General features: G+C 43.2%; 1 protein-coding gene across 1 annotated transcript in view; it reads right to left on the bottom strand.

Moving 5' to 3' along the window:
- The window catches only part of LOC8058326 (probable WRKY transcription factor 17), a 15,808-nt gene continuing 4,929 nt past the window's right edge, over positions 10,532 to 21,410 (bottom strand). Inside the window, exon 3 of the mRNA XM_002439486.2 lies at positions 10,532 to 11,350. Coding sequence (XP_002439531.2) covers positions 10,846 to 11,350 — 505 coding nt within the window. The 3' untranslated portion in view covers positions 10,532 to 10,845. The remainder of the gene's footprint in view (positions 11,351 to 21,410) is intronic.

Raw genomic sequence — 21,410 nt, 5'->3', positions numbered from 1 at the left:
TAATATTTAACCAATTGAGCATGTCTCAAAGGTAGGAACAACCAACATAGCAACATGGCAAAGGATGTTTTTATGTAAAGTACTCCCCCAAGCTTGAATTTTGCAAAATTCAAGTTTGGATTTAATTCAATGTTGTATGATGATTGGTTGGACATACCTTGTGCTTGTCATTTATCCAATCTTCTTGCTCCAATCCTGGAAAGGTTAGTGATAAGAATACCCGAAGGAATATTTTTACAATTATCCTTATATGCTCAATACACAAGGTAATGTTGCAAATAATTAAAATCTCATGTTACGATCTGATCAGTGCTTATTTTAGGACACTAACCTTGTCCTTGGGAAACCATCAATTTATGTCGGTGAAGTGGTTTCCCTTCCAACGCTGGCCTATATCAAGATCAACTCAATGAGATCTGTAATATTTATTATAGACATATGCATCGACAACCGCCCTTTTAAAGTTTTTATAAATAGAAAGGAAGAGGGGGTTGGAGATCTCAAATGTGGTGATGTTGGAGAGACCAATAGATTGGGAAGATGTTGCATATGAGCATGGAGTAAACAAAGTGGCTATGAAATAAATTCCATGCTCATTAATGTTATCTTCGTCTCCAATCTGAATGTTCAGAGTTCCTCTTGGATTGGTCTCACTTATGTCCTCTTCTATAGTTGGATGAATCCCATCTTCAAAGGGAGTCAAGAACTCACCATTTGAAATTGAACCAAAGTCAGAATTCATTAAGGCTTCTTCCTTATCCATCCATTCTACACATTCTAGCCATTTAGAACTTGTGATCAGGAAAGAGGAGGTGTTAGAATTTTCAATATGGCTTAGCTCTCCTTCACTTGATATGTCATCCTCGACTTCTTCATAACAGGAACCAGGACATTCTCTAAGAGAACCATTATTGCGAGGATTTGAATTATCCCTGCTTGAAGGTCTCTTATGGAACCAGAAGTCTAAACCATCAGCATCTGAAAGATTTAAGGTCGGAATTCCTTCCTCCCATGGAGAATTTTGGGGTATTGATGGTTTAGGATCGATAGCTAAAGTTTGGAATTTAAGTGGTTGTGATCTAGCTATCGAAACTTCTTCTTCTTGTCTAGGAACTGGTTCTGTCTCTTTCTCAGGGATGTAAAAGCTAGAAGACTTTCCACTTAATAAATCAATCAAATTCCAAGCTTCACTAGCAGGTAGGTGATAGAAGGATCCTCTAGAGGCTGTATTCAAGGTTTGCATATTTTCCCCACTAAGGCCCTCAAAAAAGTGAATTAGAAGAACTTCTTCTGGAATAGAAAGCTTCGGGCCAGTGAGAGTAAGGTTAATAAAGCGGTCCCATGATTTCCTAAGAGATTCTTCTTCCAGTTGCCTAAAAGAAATAATCTCCCGCCGAAGTTCCGCCACTTTGGAGATTGGAAAATATTTAGAAAGAAAACTACTATATAACTCCTTCTAATCTCCATGAACACTCCCTACTTTGAGTTTGTACCAATGTCTAGCTTTTCCCGTTAAAGAGAACGGAAAGAGCTTCCATTTAAGGGTCTCATCGGACATGCCTTCTATGCGAAGGAGGTCACAGACTCGATAAAACTCTCTTAGGTGTGTGTATGGGTTTTCCTCACCTTCTCCTGAGAAAGGTTGTTTTTGAACAAATTCTATGTATTCGGGGTCTATCTCAAAACTAGATACTATGGTAGGCTTTGAAGATTTTGGTGGTTCGAGATGTGTGCCCGTAGGTCTATGAAATTGATAGATAGACATGTTTGCATTCATGATAGACCAGAAATCAAGGATTAGATAAGAAGAAAGAATAGCAGAGATGAGGCAAAGGATAAAAGGAAAAATATTTTTTTATTTTTTAGAAAATGATTAAGCTAGTTCGTAGTCAACTCAGCAACCGTTTCCCCGGCAACGGCGCCAAAAATGCTTGTTGACACTTGCTAACACCACTTGAATACTAGGTTGTCATCCCCAGCAACGGCGCCAAAAATATATTTTTTATTTTTTTAGAAAATGATTAAGCTAGTTCGTAGTCAACTCAGCAACCGTTTCCCCGGCAACGGCGCCAAAAATGCTTGTTGACACTTGCTAACACCGTTGAAGCTTTTACCCGGTTAAAGATTTTATCGTATCCACAGGGAAATGGGAGAACCAACTACACTCTAACTTAACCAAGATAGATAGATAAGTGTAAATAGGAAAGATGGTAGAATCGAATAAGAACAATATTAAAGGTAAGATAACAATGAGTGATAATATGGGAATAGAGAGCAATTCTAGTATATGGGCGATGGTAGCAGAATAGAGAGAATAACTATGGTTTCTCTACTTCAAAGGGGTATGTCTATGTCTAGGACGAACCACGTGATAAGAGTACACCACAAAGGATGCTTATCCTTAGGCCGATAAACCCTACCCGTCCTTCTAACGAGAGGTGGACTACAGGGGACCAACGTAACTGTCACCTACGCGGCCTACCACACGATCTAGCTAGACAGGGGATATCCACAAGTAATCTAGGTCTAAGCACCACGCTTACACCTATACTACAACTCTCACCTATAGCATCCTATAGATTAAAGTACTCAAAAGAGTTGTGAACCAGAACATACATAATTAGTAATTGCATAATGAATTAGAAGTAGATTACTGGAGTCATCCCATGAGCAAGCTTGATTAGTGCTTGATCATGATCAAGTACAACCGGAGGAAGAACCGACAGGCCGGCCTCTCCTCTAATCCTCCTTCGCTCTCCATCTTGCTACTATCTAGATCTACTCTAGTTTAGAGAAGAGAGGAGAGCTCTCATATCTAAACCCTTGCTTTTGCTCTGTCTATGAATAATGAATAATGATCAAGGGGTGCCTCCTCTAGGGGCCAGGGGGTCTGGTTATATAGTCCCCTTAAGTGAATATGAGTCGTTGGATCAAACTGACATAGATTCAACGGTTATCCTTGATCCTTTAGGTCGGTGGAGATCTCCCACGAAGCAGAGTCCTGATTGGACTCTTAGAGGGGGCGGGCGCCCAGGGCAGGAGGGCGGGCGCCCTGCCTCTGGCCCCGTTTCGCCTCCGCTTCGGTCTCGTGGCTTTTGGAGTCTTCTTGATGTAAGATAATTGCGCGGCACGTTAATATCTCTATGTAATCCCGACTTGTGGGCCTTTCTTCCGTATTTCCTGATAACCCCCTGCAGAAATAGACAAACACCAAAACTCGTAGAATTTTGTCAGATAAAACCCTAAGTCTAGATGTTGATTTCATTTGGATCCTTTTCTTTATTTATTTGATAATTAAATTTGATACTTAAGGACCGTCAACAGTAAACAAGAAACTTTCCACCGGTATACAAGAAACTTTCTATTAGCGCACAAGAGGTTTTCCACCGGTCTACAAAAAACTTTCTACTAGCGCACAGGAAACTTTCCTTTCCACGGTATACAAGAAACTTTCTATTAGCGCACAAGAGGGTTTCCACCGGTCTACAGAAAACTTTCTACTAGCGCACAGGAAACTTTTTCTCTGCAGGCTGGACACAGGAATAAAACCATCAAAACTTATATTCGAATTATATTTATCCTCATACATGTCACTCTATCCATATCCTAGAGTTGGTGGGAATTGTTTTGAATAGTTCATCTTTTGTTTCCAAATTACCACAAAAAAATTGTCATAATTCTAATTCTAAGTTTTGTCAAAAAAATTTTATAATTTTCAATTGTTCAAATAAAGTTGGATGGAGAAATGACCAATATTCCTATGCAGACCATGGCCCAAATCGGCCCATCTAAAAACCCTAGACTATATAACCCATTCCTCTCTCTCCCTATCTTCCCTCTCCGTGACCCTCCCTCAGCCGCACAACTCTCTCTCTCCCTCCCTCTCTCTCTCTCCCTCTCTCTCTCTCGCATGCGTGGATCGAGCGTAGGGGCATGGCGCCTGTGACGGTGCGGCGGATCCAACGGCGAAGCAGGGCCTAGAACCCGGATGGACGCGGGGCGCGGCACCTTAGGCGGCGGCGCTTCGAGCCGGATCTCTCCGACAGCAGAGCAGCGATGTTCGGCCCCTCCAACGGCGGCGCGGTTGCATAGGGTTCCTCCGGCAGCGGTGTGGGTCCTAGGGTTCCTCCGGCAGCAGCACGGGGGTGCTCCTCTTCACCACCGACATCCGCAGGTCTGGCGCCCTCTTCCGCCGCAACGCACGCCTGCTCCGGCAGTGGCTCGAGGAGGACACGGCCTCCGCCGCGTACAAGTAAGTTGCTTGTGGTGCCGTGCGCCGGCCCCATCCCTTCTTGCTTGGCGCTGTTCTTACCGTGTTATTTAGATGGAATGAGAGGTTAACTTGTTCTGGATTCTCTAAACTCTCGAGATATCTGTTTAGGTTTAGGGGTTGTTTCGGAATCGAGTTACTCAGATGGCAACTAGAGAGATAATGAGCGATTTGAATTTATTCTTCCTATTCAATGTTGCACTCTCCATCATCAATCTTCTGCAGTTAGGAGGATCCTCGATCTAGCCTAAGTTTCCCTCCCGTCAATTCCATTTTGCGCCCTGCACTTCCTACCCTAAGTAGCAGCTCTACTTGTTTGTATCGGTAGGTTTCTGTTTCCCTAGTTGTTGCTCTCTTTTTTTCAAGTTGTAGAAGTATGCGACTATTTCAGTGCTTATGATATGTTTTTTATTTCATATGGAAATCTGGTTGATGTCTTGCGTGAAGGTTGAACATGGATTGAATGGTTTCTTAGCTTTTGCTTTTAGTTAATGGGAGTATCTTGTAACTCATTAGATGTCTCCCAACTTTGAAGTAAGTTCTGTTTTACACTGTGGACTTGGAGCAGGAGGAGAGAAGAGCTAGAACTCAGATAGGCAGTCTAAATGTGATTTCTACCTTTTTCTATTGCAATCTTGTGCAAATGTAGCTATAAAAATTGCAATTTAATGGCCAATGAATGCTACTAGCAGATTTTATATGAAACTCTGGAAAGCATAATTCTAACTGATAAATGTTATCAGTGTTGGACATGCATCATGTAAGAATTACCTTTACCTTAATTTCATCAGGCATGAAAAAGCTTATGTCTAGAATCTAATGTTTGTACCTCACCAATCTAAATATAGAAAATCTAACAGTGGGGCCTTCCCCTGCTGTTTTCCAGGTTTAGAAAAAATGGAGAAAAAACTGATAGTACAAGACTCTATTTTTCTGTTATTTGAATGCAACTATGTTGAATGTAACTTGGCGCCTATCGATTCTTACTAGTATATGCAGATTCTTGTTCAAACTCTCCTTAAATTTTCTGGAAGGGCAAAAAGCATAGGAATCTAGTTTAAAGCAGCATGTAGTCATCTTTATCTGTATTTTTTTACGACTGTGCGCTGTGTTTTTTTGTATTCAGGTGGGACGAAAGCCTTGGAGGTGTCTATGATATTGGAAAGTCACCAGAAAGCCAACATATTGCTTTTGATAAGATGGAGATGAGGCATTTTGTAGTGAATCGAGTTAGATTGTGGAAGCAAACATATGGCTTGTGCCTACCATTTAACCTAGCTAGGTTGTGTCAAATGATGGAACTGTCATGGATTAGAATCTTAGATGATTGAACTTGATGTGTATTGCAAAATGTTGGCTTTAATGAAACTTGAGATATTGTTATCTAATGATGTGTTTCATGAGTGCTATGAGCAGCAATGTATATATGTGGTTGTTGAATAATGTGACATGTTACGGATGTTTATTATGTTTGAAATATGCTTAATATGAAATTAATATTATATATAATAGCGTCAGTTCACTCTGACTGATTATTGGACGCTAAAATGTTTGATATCGTCAAACGATTGGTCGCTAAAATATGTAACATATGATCGGTCGCTATAAATATTTGGGTCTAATCATCACTAGCTATAAACCCTGTCAGTCGCTATACAGTTATAGCGACGCCACTTACAGCGACTTATACATTGGTTGCTATAACATTATAGCGACCGATGATCAGTCGCTATAACGGCTTATAGCGACCGTTTTGGAGACGCTATACTTTGGCTGTGGTATAGTGATTGTATCCGACTAGGATTAATTAGTTTCCAGATCTGTAACCCTGCCCTCTGGACTATATAAAGAGAGGCAAGGGACCCCCCTTAGACAACTCAACTCAACACAATTCAATCCACAGCAATACAATCAGACGCAGGACGTAGGTATTATGCCCACACGGCGGCCGAACCTGAATAAAAACCATGTTTGTGTCTTGCATCACCATCAAGTTCGTAGCTTGCGCACCTGTCTGCCGATAAACTACAACCATGGGTATACCCCAAGGTAGACTACCGACTAGCTTTCGTCGACAAGTACCAAATTTAATCATCAAATAAATAAAGAAAAGGATCCAAATGCAACCAACACCCAAACTTAGGGTTTTATGTGATAGAATTCCACTAGTTTTGGTGTTTGTCTATTTCTGCAGAGGGTTATCAGGAAATATGGACGAAAGGCCCCCATGCCGGGTTTACATAGAGATATTAACGTGTGCGGTAATTTTCTATCATCTAGAAGACTCCAGAAGCCACGGGAACAAACGGGAGGCCGAGCGGGCCTAGGGGCAGGGCGCCCGCCCTTCCCCCTAGGGCGCCCACCCTGTTGTCTTGGCCAATCAGGCCCCGCCTCACGGATTATGCTCCACCGACCTAAGGGATTAAGAAAAACCATGTGATTAAGGTCGGTTTGATCTGACGGCCCACGTTCATTTGGAAGGGCTATATAAGCAGGCCCCCTGGCCCCTGGACGAGGCATTCTTATTCTCAAACCCTAATTCATTCATTCATCCAAGGAGGAGAGTCTCTGATCAAGCCCAAGAGCCACCACATCAACTAGATCTCTAGTTTAGCATAGCTACATAGGATTAGAACTAGAAGGAGTCAATCTTCGATTGGTTTCCGGATCTATCAAGAGGATTCTTGGTAATTTCTCTACTGTTCTTCATTTGTTCATCATTGTTCTTCAAAATTATGAATATGACTTTGTTCTATTTTAATATATTGATTATGACTTTGCTCTACTTGTTTATATTTGCAATTATATCGTTCTTAGTTTATCATGGTTATATACTTGGTTTCGTTAGATTGGAATTATATACATGTTTAGGATCGTATAGCATTTATCCATCGGGTTCATGGGTAAATGATAAGTATTGTGTAGGCATGGTGCCTATACCGTATTTATCTACGATTGTACCCTATATGACGGATCACAGGGTTGTTCGCGGTGGTCACAGCTCCGTTGATTCTTATATAGTCCCCCTCCTATGTATAGGTCAGGCAGAGCAATATTATAATAGGGGCGTGACTTCTATGTTTCTCATCTTCCTTGATAATATCACTATGCATGGACATAGTCCTGTCTTGCAATGATTGCCAAGTATAATTGCACCAACTATGATATACTAGAATTTATAGTTAAAAATAACTTAGGAAATATTCTAGTAGTTCATCCTAGTTCCATGCTAATGACTTGCTAGAATATCTGTTGAGGTGCTTATCATTATCATATGTGCCTAGTTATGCTGATTAGATTAGTTATCTTTGTCACCATTCATATTTTATCTATATTTTATGTGACATTTATCTCTGTATGTCAGAGATAGATGAATGCTCTCTATTACACATGCAATGATACTCAGTTCCATATTTCATTTCATAATCAACATTGGTGTTAGTAATCCCTCCCCAGTGGTAAAAATATAAATAACGATATCTGGAATACTTCCCGGTTAAAATGCTACATCGGTATTAATCTATGCGCTTGTAGATCCCTTTTATTATTTATTCAGAAGAGCAATTGCATATTTCAATACCACATCTCTCATGTCATGCTGGGGATGACAACTTGGCTTAAGTGGCATGAGGGATAGGTTCGGAATTTTTGGCACTGTTATCAGAAATAGAAAACTAAGTCTACTTTTGGTAATGACTTAAGAATGCCCAACATTGGCCACAGAGAAGGCTCACGGCGGTCGGCTTGGCCGGAGTTGGGGAAGAAGAATGGAGTCTGGGCGATTGGGAAAGACAGGGAACACTCCAAGGCTCGCTATCGGTTCGCAGGGATGTGGCCAAGGTGATGGTGAGTTCAATTTGGCCGGAGAGGGTGCGTGCAGGGTGTATTGGGCGATGGAGCTTCGTCAGGGGTTTTCGATCGCAGAAACGAAGGAGCTCGAGGTCAGCCGCGCTGGGTGGTCAAGAGGCGAGGGCATGAAGCCCTAGGCGTCCACGTAGCTCGGTGATGCAGGCAAGCAAGCAGCTGCGTGCTTGCACGCGCACGCGCGGTGGCTTCCACAGCTGCGGCCGGTGGCAGAGGCGCTCGTGACCGTCACCTAAACGCTGTAGCCGAGCTTATCCCTCCCCATTTTGACTTCTTTTGAAATTCCTTCAAAATTTTGAATAGAAGTCCAATTTCTGTAAAAATAAAAGTAATTCAAAATTTTGAATTCCACAAAACATTTTTAAGGACCTAAAGCCAATTTTGAGTGAAAGAGTATGAATTTGCCAAAAACAGTTTGAAATCCAAATTCCAATTTGGGGGCAAATCCAATTTGAATTAGGGCAGAACAGAAATTCTAAATTTATTTTTGATTTTTCTCAATAACTTGAAAAACTTCCAAAATAAAAGTTGTTCACTTTGAAAAGCTCTACAACTTTCATTTTGGTCACCATTCAAGATTTCAAATAGATATTGAAATAGAGATTCAAATTGAAAAGGGGACACTTTCTAGAAATCTATATTTTCAAAATTACTTTGAAATTTCCATTGAAACATCAAAAACTGAAAACACCAAAGTTGTACCTCTTGACAAGACCTACAACTTTGCTTTTGAACTCATCCCCAAATTTTGCTTAGTTTTTAAGTTGCATAATGGGGCAGAATCTAGGGTTGAAATTAGGGTTTTCCTTAAGTATTTCCTTATAACCCTCCTTAACTAAGGATTAAACAACCATCACAAGCATCTTCTCGCAAAGTAAAGACACTTTAGATCCCTAAGCATAGTCAACCAAAATAAATTTATTTTAAGTTGGTGCATCATGATTCTCTTAACAAATATGCTTTGCAATGCTTATGATGACATGATCAAGTTTTATTATCCGTAACATTAGGGATGTTACATTAATGCACCCGCTTCTTTTCGAAGATGCATGATATCTATATTTTATGATATGGTAGAAGAAATCATGGAAGTTTTTAAGGATGATTTTTTAGATTATAGAAAAGCTTTTGTTGATTGTTTAGAAAATTTAGATAAGGTTTTGCAAAGATGTGAAGAAAAACACTTAGGCCTCAAATTGGGAAAATATCATTTTATGGTTAGAGAAGGAATAGTGTTGGGACACCTAGTGTCAGAAAAAGGTATAAAGGTAGATAAAGCTAAAATTGAAGTAATTAAACAGCTACCTCCACCTGTTAATATAAAAGGAATCCAAAACTTTCTTGGTCATTGTGGTTTTTATCATAGATTTATAAGAAATTTCTCACAAATTGCTAGGCTAATGACTAGATTATTAGCTAAGGATGTAGCTTTTGAATTTGATGATGAATGCTTAGAATCATTTAATATTCTTAAGAAAGCACTTACATCAGCGCCAACCATTCAACCCTCTGATTGGTCTTTGTCTTTTGAAATTATGTGTGATGCTAGTGATTATGCTGTAGGCATAGTCTTAGGACAAACAAAAGATAAAACGCATCATGCAATTACTTATGCTAGCAAAACAATGATAGAAGCATAATTAAATTATGCAACCACTGAAAAATAACTTTTAACTGTTGTTTTTCCTATTGATAAATTTAGGTCTTACTTAGTTGGAGCTAAAATAATTGTTTATTCTAACCATGCTGCTCTTAAATATTTGCTCACTAATAAAGATGCTAAACCATGATTAATAAGATGGATTTTATTACCTCAAGAATTTGATTTGGAAATTAAAGATAGAAAAGTTATAGAAAACCCTGTTGCTGATCATTTGTCTAAGATGTATTTTAAAGAACCTCAGGAACTACCAATTATTGATTGAATAAAAGATGAGATGCTATTTAAAGTGACCAAGACAGATCCTTGGTGCGTGAATATTGTCAACTTTATGGTTGCAGGTTACGTAACACCAGGAGAAAATAAGAAAGAGGCTCATTTATAAAAGTCGTCTCCACATATGGGATCCACCCTACCTCTTTCGGGTATGCTTAGATAGGTTGCTTAGAAGATGTGTACCAGTGGTGCAAGGCATGCAAATCAATCAAAAATGTCATTCATCACCTATAATAATATTTTATTATAGAGGTGTGTTGATCTCATCAGACCGGCGACCCCGCTTGACCAGTTACTACAAACGCATGTCAGTATAACACGTCTGTAGTAGTGCTACTCTATACACGCGAACGTGGTGACGTCTGTATGAATTTAATGCTTTTTTACATACAATTTTTTTCCATAAGGGCTTTCGAGCAAAATTATGTATCCTATTTTCGATGTTTATTTGCAAACAAACATGAACCTAAGAGTTATACAATTACAAATATCGTCGTTGATTTTTATATGTACAAGAGGGGCGGACACATGTCCTGTACACTTATTCTTTCAATACCTATTAACTGTGAGCACCTTTATTAGCACGGCCTTGCCGCAAACAAATCTATGTAGCGATTTAAGTGGCTAAATTAAGATCAAAGAACAAACTTGAACCTATATATTCCATGCCTACACCTACATGGTTGTTGTACGAAGTTACGGTCATGTGATGATCAAAACTCGAATCAAGGATCGATCCCCACCGGAAACTGATCATCGGATGCATCAGATGGATCTAGGTATCACGTCGATCATGACGAGCAAGGAAGATGGCGTCCATGCTGCTCCCTCCGCGGCTGCCAGAGTTGAACATGGCATCGGCGAGGTCCATAACCGGGTATTCGGCGGTGTCCCTTCCTGAGGCGGGCACGTTCACCTGAGAGCTGCTTCCCTCGGGGGCACTGGAGCCAACGAGGGTTGATGGCATCCAGCTGATGCCGAGCTGGATGGCCGTGGACAGCGCCTGTGCAGGATGCTCAGCGGCCGGCATGAAGAGGTCCTGATGACCGGCGGCGAGGGCTGTTGCTGAATCAGTCGGGGAGTTGTTTAGCATGTTGGCAGCTGTTGAGGCCACGGTAGCGGGGCCTGCTGGGATTGTGAGGAGCGGAGTCGTCGAGGTGAGGCAGGTGTGGTTGCCACAGTATGTGACCTCGTACGTGAACGGGTCATCGTCTAGGCGCTGCACCTTCTTCTTCGCCTCGCACCCGTAGTAGTTCTTGTGAGTGCACCTGTAGTAGCTCCTGCCGATATATAGCAACATGTAAAATTGCAAATCAAATGACAGCAATAATGCTACACTACAAGTAACTATATATTAATTATATATATGCATAACCGTTCTTTATGCTATAAGACTGGGGTTGATTCCTTATATATCTCTAAAAAACAATTCTAAAACATATAATGAGATAAATGTCCAGGGCGTCGGGCCATAGGATAGCTGGCCCTTGGCCACGGAGTTCATAGCCACGGTCCGTCTTCTTCGGCAAGGTTTGCCCCTCCGTCGCAGGCTTGTTCATATAGGTTAACAAATCTTGCTTAATCTCGCCAATGTGCGGTTACAAGAATATATGGCCCCTGGCCCAACTAAATAAGAGCTAATTGCTCCTAAAACAAAGAACTAATAATAGGAAACTAATTATCTTTTCTAAACTTAGCCACTGACGTCGCGGTCCACCTCCACGCATGCCGCGTGTTCCGTGGCTCGTCACACATCTCGTGCCCTACGGCAGCTGGACTATGTGCGTCTCCACAAGACATCTCTCCCTCAGTCGAGAGACAGCTCGTCCTCTAGAGCTGTAGTGCAGGGTAGCGGGTGAATAATAGCTCCATGTCCTCCCATGTTGCAGAAGCTGCAGAGGTCCCCTTCCATTGAACCAGGATTTGACGCACCCCACGAGCCAAGTGTGACTTGATGACCCGCTCAGGCTCACACACCACCGTGCCGTGGTGCACGCTTGCTAGAGGAGGTGGGTGTTGATGGTTGTTAACCATCAAAATTATATGTCAACTAAGGAGAAGAAAGGGGGTAAAAATTGAACATCACTATAGACATAGGGTTTTTACGGACAATTTCCACAAATTTTGGTGAATGTCTGTTTCTGCAGGGGTTATAAGAATAATAACAAAAAAAAGCTTCACATGTCAGATTTACATAAAGAGAAGACCTGAACGTCAACTCCTGAATACTCTAGAAGACTTGAAAAGACACCACCTGAAAGGTGGGGCCCACCTACCATAGGGCAAGGGCGGGCGCCCAGGCCTGACAGGGGCGGCCGCCCGGGGAGCCTGGCTAATCAGAGCCAACCTCACGGATCCTGCCTCTACCGACTTTGAGGATTAATGTTAAGCGCATGTTTAAGTCGGTTTGATCCAAGGGTTGTGGTGCTTTCTAGGGGGCTATAAATATAGCCCTGCCCCCCTAGAGAGAGCTCAAAATAGAGAGAAAAACATAATTATATTTTTATTCTCATCTAAGAACTAGAGGGAGCCATTAGAGCCAGGGTTTAGAGATAGACTAGCTACTCCTAATCTTCATCTTCTACATAGGATTAGATTAGATAGAGGAAGAGTCGGGCGCCTGTGCTCAGAATTTCTGGATCTTCATCGAAGATTGGTATTATCTTTTATCTCTCTTTGACTTTATTCTAAATATCATTATGTTTCTATTTATTATGTTTCTAGTTTATTCTAGTTCTACATTTGATATGGTTATGATTGATGATGAGTTTATGTATATGTTTGCAAAGCGCTTAGCTCTCTTCACTGGAGGGTTAGGTGATAGATGTCATGTAAGCATGGTGCTTAGATGTTGTTTATCTGCAATTACACCGTATTGGCAGAGTTACGTGGTAGATCATGGAAGTGATAGTTCTGTTGAGTCCTTTGTATTCCAACCTCCGGTTATAGAACAGGTAGAACCGCAGTTGTGTAGGAAGTCCAGCTCTATCTTGGCTTTTTATAGCAATGTTTCTTATACATAAATGAAGAGTCTTTTGTGCTATATATGATAGTGTAGCATTAGAGTAGATGAATGACTTGATAAATTAGAACTACTTCGGATTTTCTATCTCTTGAACTAATCAGACGTCTACCTAATATTAATCTGAGTAGTCTATATCTAGTCTCTATATTCCCTAGGCTTTTATACTTTATATCATATATCTATCTTGGTTCACCCTCGTACCAAGTATGTGACTATGCAACCCAATCACTCATAAGTACTCAGGTTTTGTAAGTTGGTCTCATTGTTTAAGTCCTTAGTTCTTTCGTTTGAGCTAAATATAAATAATAATACCTGGAATACTTCCCGGTGAAGTGCTACAATGTTATTTAATTTGTATGCTTGTGGATCTTATATTTATTTTATTGGTGGACAGTTTTTATACCACAATTTTGGCGTCATGATAGGGATGACAACTTAGCTTAAGTGGTGTTAGAAGTGTCAATTGTGGGGCGTCGGGCTGCGTCCCGTGCCACTTCTTGAGAAGGGCGATGTGGAAGACATCGTGTAGGCGAGCGCAGGGCGGCAGAGCAAGACGGATGGCCACCTTGTTGATCATCTCCGTGATACGGTAGGGCCCGAAGTATCATGGCTTCAACTTGCCGGTGACCGTCTGCGACAAGGATGCTGGCTCGTGCTGATGAAGCCAAAGGAGGACACAATCCCTGACTTGATAAGAACGTCACTGTGTGACTTGTCGTAGTTCTTTTTCTGGGTGGCCTGTGCTTGGTCAAGGCGGTAGCAGATGTCCTCCAAGAACTCTGTGCGCTCCTCCATGCTGCGAAGGTAGCCACCCTTGTGTCCCCCAGTTTGTATGACCGAATGGAGGGGGATCACATCCATAGACGACCTAGAACGAGGTGTCCCTCAGCGAGGTCTGGTAGGTGGTGTTGAAGATGAATTCTACCCATGGAAGCCACCGCAACCTCTAGCACAACCAGTCCCTAGTCAAGCACCACAGGTACATGATGATGACACAGTAGGCGGCCTGGGACTGCCCATCTGACTAGGGGTGAAATGTTGTAGTCATGTGGAGCATGGTGCCCACTAGGCGCATCAGTTCACGCCAGAATGTGGAGGTGAAGACCAGGTCATGGTCTGACAACATGGACTGAGGAACGCCATGGAGGCAAATGATCTAAGCAAAGAAGACTTGAGCGACAAATTCGGCAAAGTACGGGTGTGCCAAGGGGATGAAGTGGCAGTACTTGCTAAAGTTGTCCACCACCGTCAAGATGACGGACTTGCCGCAGACATGGGGAAGCACCTCGACAAAGTCCAAGGTGATGTCCGTCCACACACCCTGCAGCACCAGCAGTGGGAGCAGAAGCCCGGCTGGGTGAAGGTGCTCAACCTTGTATTGCTGGCACACCCCACATGCCCGCACCATGTCCTGCACAAGGCTCTTCATGTTAGGAAAATGGAAGTCACGACATAGTCGGTGGAGCGTGCGCTGGATGCCTTCATGTCCCTCCTCATGGACAGCCAGCATGATCTCTTGGAGCAACGACGAAGCCAAGGGAATGTACTGGCATCCGATGAATTGGACCATGCCATCGGTGGTGGACCACAGGCCAGTGTGCGCGCCCGTGTAGATCTCATCCTTAATGGCCACCAGCGCATGGTCGCTCTCCTGGGCTTGGCAAAGGCGCTCGATGAAGTGGAACCAGGGAGTGGACAACGCGAGGACAGTGGCGTCATCGGATGTGTCGCGGCTTGACAACATGTCTGCCACTGTGTTTGTCGCTCCGGGCTTGTATTCCACCTTGAAGTCAAAGCCAAGCAGCTTCCCCACCCAATGGTGTTGGGGGATGCTCGCCAGCCACTGGTCTAGGAGATATTTGAGGCTATAATGGTCGGTCTTGACGGTGAAGTGACGACCCCAAAGGTACAGTTTCTAGTGCCTGACAGCATGCACCAAGCCAATGAGTTATCACTCGTATGCGGCGAGGGCACGGGGTGAGGTGCAACGGGCTTGCTAAAGAAGGCAATGGGGTGGCCGTATTGGATGAGGACTATGCCAAAGCCGTGGGAGGAGGCGTCGCATTCCATGGTGAACGGCATGGTGAAGTTCGGCATGGTGAGGATTAGTGCTGAGACCACGCCCTTGAGGGCATCGAACGCTGCGATCACTACCTTGGTCCAGGAGAACCCTTTCTTTTTTAGGAGGGCGGAGAGGGCCATAGCCATGGTGCCATAGTTGTGGATGAATTTGTGGCAGTATCCCGCCAAGCTAAGGAAACCGCGTACCGCACGTGCCGAGCACAGTCGGGGCCAGTCGTAGATGGCCTACACCTTCGCTGGATCCATGGCGACCGCGGCGGCAGAGATGATGTGGCCAAAATATGCCATGAAGTCGATGCCAAAGGCACACTTGGTGCGCTTGATGAATCACCTATGCTGCCACAGGGTCGACAGGACAGTGCGGAGGTGGCCAGGGTGGTCTCCCCATGTCTTGCTATAAATCAAAATATCATCAAAGAATACAAGAACAAAATAGCACAGGTAGGACCAAAAAATATCATTCATGAGCGCTTGGAATGTCACCGGAGCATTTCACAGCCCGAACGGCATGACCAAGAACTCGTAGAGTCTGCCATGGGTGCGAAACACCGTCTTGTGGACGTCCTCTGGTCACATGCACAACTGTTGATAACCCGACCACAAGTCGAGCTTGGTGAAGAAGCGCGCCCCATGGAGCTCATCGAGGAGCTCATCGATGACGAGGATGGGGAAAGTGTCCTTGACGGTGAGCGCATTTAGCGCCCTGTAGTCAACGCAGAATCGCCATGAACTATCCGCTTTCTTGACGAGGAGGACTGGCGAGGAGAAGGACGAGTTGCTGCGGCATACAATGCGTTGTTTGATCAATGCGGCACACTGCCACTCTAGCTTATCCTTGTGGGTCGCCGGGTACCGATACAGCTGGACCTCCACCGATGATGTGCCAGGGTTGAGGATGATGGCGTGGTCGTGGCCGTGTTGAGGAGGTAGACCTGTGGGCTTGGCGAAGACGTTGGTGAAGGAGACGAGGAGCCTGTCGAGGAGGGAGCCCTCGAAGCTTGTTGCACGGACCGCCGGTCCATCGGGGTTGGGCATGCCGTACCAGCATATGTGATGCCTACAATGCTAGAACGTCAGGACACGTGGTGATGTCCCCAGCAATGCACCCTAGTTTGGCCATCCACTGGCTGCCGAGGACAATGTCGTACCCAGTGAGCGGCATGACATACAGATTGACGTGGAACTTCATGCCCTCGATGACGATGGATGCGTGGCGGAGTACTCTGGGGCAGGCCACCTTTTCTCCGTTGGCGACCGTGGTGGTCATTTGTGGTCGTGGCTGGACAATCAGCCCCATGCGTGTGGCGGTGGACTCACCGATGAAGTTATGGGTCAACCCTGTGTCGACCAAGGCGACGAGCGATGCCACGCCTAGTTGCACCCGGAGCAGGATCGAGTTGCCCACGGCGACACCCTCCACGGCATGAAGGGAGAACACCGACGTGTCCGTGTCTAGCGTGTCCGTGTCTGGCGTGTCCTCGGTGCAGTCCTTGTCCTCCTCCATGCTATCCTCAAAGAACAAACTTTTGCAAACCTTGTTATGCCCATGACTGTACTTCTCATCATAGTTGAAGAACAGTCCGAGGCGGCGCCGTTCCTCCTGTTCCATTTGGTTTAGGCGCTTGACCGATGCGGTGGGTGCTGGCGGGTTGGTCGTGGACGGAGCAGCAGGGCGCGATCCTAGAGATGGCTACACTCCCTGGTTAGGTGCCTTGGCCGTGGACACGCAATACTGCTCCAGAGTTCCATCTGGCGTGCAAGGCTCATGGCTGCCGCCAGTGATTGTGGGTTCATCGCGATGGCCCGCACGGGGAAGGAGGGCTTGGATGCGATCTGGAGATTGAGCGGAGGCAGCAAACCACCTGTGAACAGTTGCACACATTGCGCTTCATCGAGATGGCCCGCGTGGGGAAGGAGGGCTTGGATGCGATCTTGGTACCCCTCCACCGTTCCTATTCGCCAGCAGGACACGAGCTCGAAGAGGGGGGCTGAGCGCAGCGGCGGTCTAAAATGGAGGTTGAGGAGCTCCTTGAAATGGAGCCACGACAGCGTCCCCTTGTCCTCCTGCACTTGCATGTACCACTGTTGTGCCCCCTCTTGGAGATTGTAGGACGCCATCCAAGTGCGTTCTTCTGGCATGATCCACTACTACTAGAAGAAGGACTCGCATGGTTGAGGAAGACCAGCGGGTCACTCTTGCTGTTGTAGTGCGGAAACTTAGGCCACCATTGTTTGGGAGGCCGATCTTGGTGATGTTCATCCCTAGACCCTGGCCAACCGCTGGACGCGGACGATCCAGCGATGGAGGGGTCGGAGATGGCCTTGCCATTGGCCTCGGTCGACTTCTATATCAAGGCAACGTTCTTGGTGAGCGCCTTGAGGGAGGCCTTGAGATCATCCCCCATGGTGCCGGTGCAGGAAGCGGCTGACGACGACAGTGAGAAAGGAGTGCTAGCAGTGGCGGCTGGTGGTGGGCTAGGGTGTGCGGCGGCTGGTGGTAGGCTAGGGTTTATGGCGGCTGGTGGTGATGATGCTGGCGCGACGGCTGAGGAAGATGAGGATCAACGAGACCGTGATACTTGGTTGTCAAGGGCGTCAGGCTCTAGGATAGCTGGCCCCTAGCTACGGAGTTCGTAGCCACGGTCCATCTTCTCCAGTGAGGTTTGCCCCTCCGCCGCAGGCTTGTTCGTAGAAGAGAGAGATGGAGAGCATCTCCAAGAACTTGGTAAAATTCACTTGTCAAATCTTGAGTTATAGCAAGTTGCTAATTTGTTTAGCAAAAGAAAAAAGGATGTGTCTCCAATAAGTTGCTATTCTCACTTGGTAAAATTGAGGATGACAGATGAGACTCGCTCACTTGGTAAAAGAATATGTGTCTCCAACAAGTTGCGCTCGGGATAGCAACTTGGGATAGCAACTTGACAAATCTCGGCAGTAGAAACCTCTGGATAGCAACTTGGGAAATTTAGCAAGTTGAGATAAGGAGTTGTTGGAGGAGGATTTTTATGCTTTTAGCAAATTTGGTAGGATAGTATGTTGAAATACCAAGTTGTTGGAAATGCTCAGGGATAACAAATCTTGCTTAATCTCACCAATATGTGGTTACAAGAATATATGGTTCTTGGCCCAACCGAATGAGAGCTAATTGCTCCTAAAACAAAGGACTAATAATAGGAAACTAATTATCTTTTCTAAATTTAGTCACTGGTGGTGGGCTGATCCTGCGCGACGTCGCGGTCGCCTCCACGCGTGCCGCACGTTCTGTGGCTACGCACATCTCGCGCCCTACAGTGCCTGGAGTACGTGCGTCCCACATTACAATAAAGCAACACATGCAACACTTCCTTGACAGTGGGGAGATATTGGGATTAACATACTTATGTTGCCGATAAAAATGGATAGTATGCACACTATTCCGTAAACTACAACCCCTATCGGCACATCACTGCCAAAGAGTTAAAACTGCCAATGATAAAGGTAACACTGGGGGTTCATTAGCAAAGTATATTACTTTGAGATTTTAAAACCAATTGACACCAGTAAATAATTATCACTGTCAGTTGATAATACATCCCGATAGTTATATGTTCACCATTGGGTTGTATTACTAACTTGCAATGATCCTTAGTTTGTGGATCTGAATTTTTTATTCAACGTGGTTCACTCACACAGAATGCAACATCCCCATAAGCTTATTCTCTCTCCTCTCTCCCTCACGGCCTTTTCTTCTTAATCTTCTCCTACCTCCACTCTCCTCGCCTCCTCTTAATCAAGCAGAGGCGATCCTCCCTAGTCATGCCCTCAGCGTGGTAGCACTCCAGGGGGGAGTGGGCTAGCAGGGGCCAAAAGGCTCCCCTATGGTCTACAACTTTTGTATATACTTCTGTTTTAACCATTAGTATAAGTAGTTATTTTAAAGAAAATAAGTTCTTCAAGGTCATTATTTTTATATCTTTCCTTAATTTGTATTGGCTCCTCTAATTTGTTTCTCTTGCTCCAGCTCAACTCACCAGCGTGGATGCGATGTCGTTGGCGGACTCCCTCTACTGGATCGAATTCTCGTAATGATGTCAGATTTGGACCAGACAATGATCTATGGATCTCTATTATTGAATGTTGTGTTTTAAAACTATGTCGGAGGTTACTTCATCTAGAATTTTGCATAAAATTAGGACTGTATATTTAAGGACGGAGAATATATTTTATTTAGAGAACATGTTTTGAAGTAGAACAAGGCAAAATATCCCGTGCAAACCACATCTTCGGTGTAAATTTAAGAAAACCTCATTAAAATTATAGTTAAGAGTTTTGAAAACAAGGGTGCATCTATAAACCTGCAGTGCTACAAAATTTGGGCTGTTCACATATGCACTATTGATGGTTCTTCTACATGTGTGCCAGAATATTTGAGTAAATTGTGAAGATAGCGATAAATTCAGGATTTCCAATTTTAAATTTGTTATTAGCCATTATGAGGCAAGTGTCTTCTAGTCCAGATATAGTGTGGATATGCGTGGTGTTTTCACTATGCGAAAATGTCGCTGTTGCAAACTATACTACCGAAATCAAGACTTTGCAGAGTGCTTTTTGGTTTGCCGTGTGTTTTTTTACACTATGCAAAGAAGCTCTTTTCCGAGTACTAAATAAAAATCACTTGAAAAAAAACACTAAGCAAAGAAGCTCTTTGCTAAGTGTCAAGAAAAAGCACTTAGCAAACACTCGACCAAGTGTTTTTTGACACTCGGCAAAGAACCTTTTTGCCAAATATTTGTTTGGCACTAGGCAAAAAAGTTTTTTGCCTACTATTTTTTGACACTCGGCAAATAATTTATTCAAAACATATTTGAAGCAGTAAATTAATTCAAATGAAAAATTTTAGACTACTACAATGTTTTATAATTTCTCAAGATCTATAATTTTTATTGTGGTCATTTTTTTATTCGACAAAGCGATAGTAACATTGTTCACAAAATCTACATTTCTCTCATAAGTTTTATGAAACTACAAGACAAATGTATAAGATTTGTGAACAATATTAGAACCACCATATCTGATGAATGAATGATAAAACAACCAAAATAAACTTTGTAGATCTTGAGAAGTTATAGAATTGTGTAGTTGGCAACTTTTTCATTTGAGTTTATCTTGTCATGCAAAACTATGTTTGAATTTTAAAATTTTAAAATTTGAATTTTTCAAATGATCTCGGATAGAAAAACATCCTAATTGAAAGTTATAGATCTCAAAGAGTTATAGAACTCGTAGTTGATAACTTTTTCATTTGAGTTCATCTTGTTATGCAAAACTATGTTTGAATTTTAAAATTTAAAATTCGAATTTTTCAACCGACCTCGGGTGGAAAAACAACCTAAATGAAAGTTGTTGATCTTGAAAAGTTATGAAACTTTGTAGTTGACAGCTTTCTGATTTTAAGTCACCTTCTCAACGAAAACTATGTTTGAATTTCTCAAATTTGAAATTCAAATTTTGTAAATGACGAGAAACTAACAAAATCCAAGTTATAGATCTCAAAAAGTTATGAAATATTATAATTGGCAACTGTTTTATTTGAATTTATTTAGGATCTTAAACAAACAATTTACTCTCGATTGAGTATAATATGTGAGGAACCAAAACGGATTCTAGACACATGTGATGGTGTGATGTAGTGGTAGACGTGGTTACACGCAAGGAGAAAGTTATGGGTTTGAATCCAATTGGTCACTTACCTGTGAAATCTACATCAAAAATTGCCGGTTGGGCCTCCCCCGATAAAAATATTACTATTTTTTGGTTTTTTAGAATTTTTTTTGTCAAGGGTCTTTCTAATACTTTTTTGATGTTTTTTTCACTTAATGGTCTTTGCCGAGAAGGTTTTTGAGTATTTTTTTGGGCTTTGCCGAGTGTCTCGTGCACTCGACAAAGCAGCCATTTCTAGGGCGAGCCATTCATACTACTTCGTGCTATGTTTTCTTGTATCTAATCAATTTATTGTGCGCACACATTGACACAGGATACGCACGAGCCAGGTGAAATATAAGACAAAATCCTAAACCCTAAACCTTAAACGCGAAGCTAGGGTAAATTGAAGGATGGTGCACTTGCTTTGTGGGTGCATATACTTGTATCAGGGATGGTGCATATATGGTAAAATTTAAGCTAAAACTACTATTTTTTCAAATTTGAGGTGGTGCAGTATATATATATATATATATAAATGTGACTTTTGCGGT

This window comes from Sorghum bicolor, chromosome 9 (assembly GCF_000003195.3).
Source record: "Sorghum bicolor cultivar BTx623 chromosome 9, Sorghum_bicolor_NCBIv3, whole genome shotgun sequence".
NCBI classification, from domain to species: Eukaryota; Viridiplantae; Streptophyta; class Magnoliopsida; order Poales; family Poaceae; genus Sorghum; species Sorghum bicolor.
The sequence above is the reverse complement of the archived record's forward strand: the minus strand, read 5'-3'. Positions and strand labels throughout refer to the sequence as shown.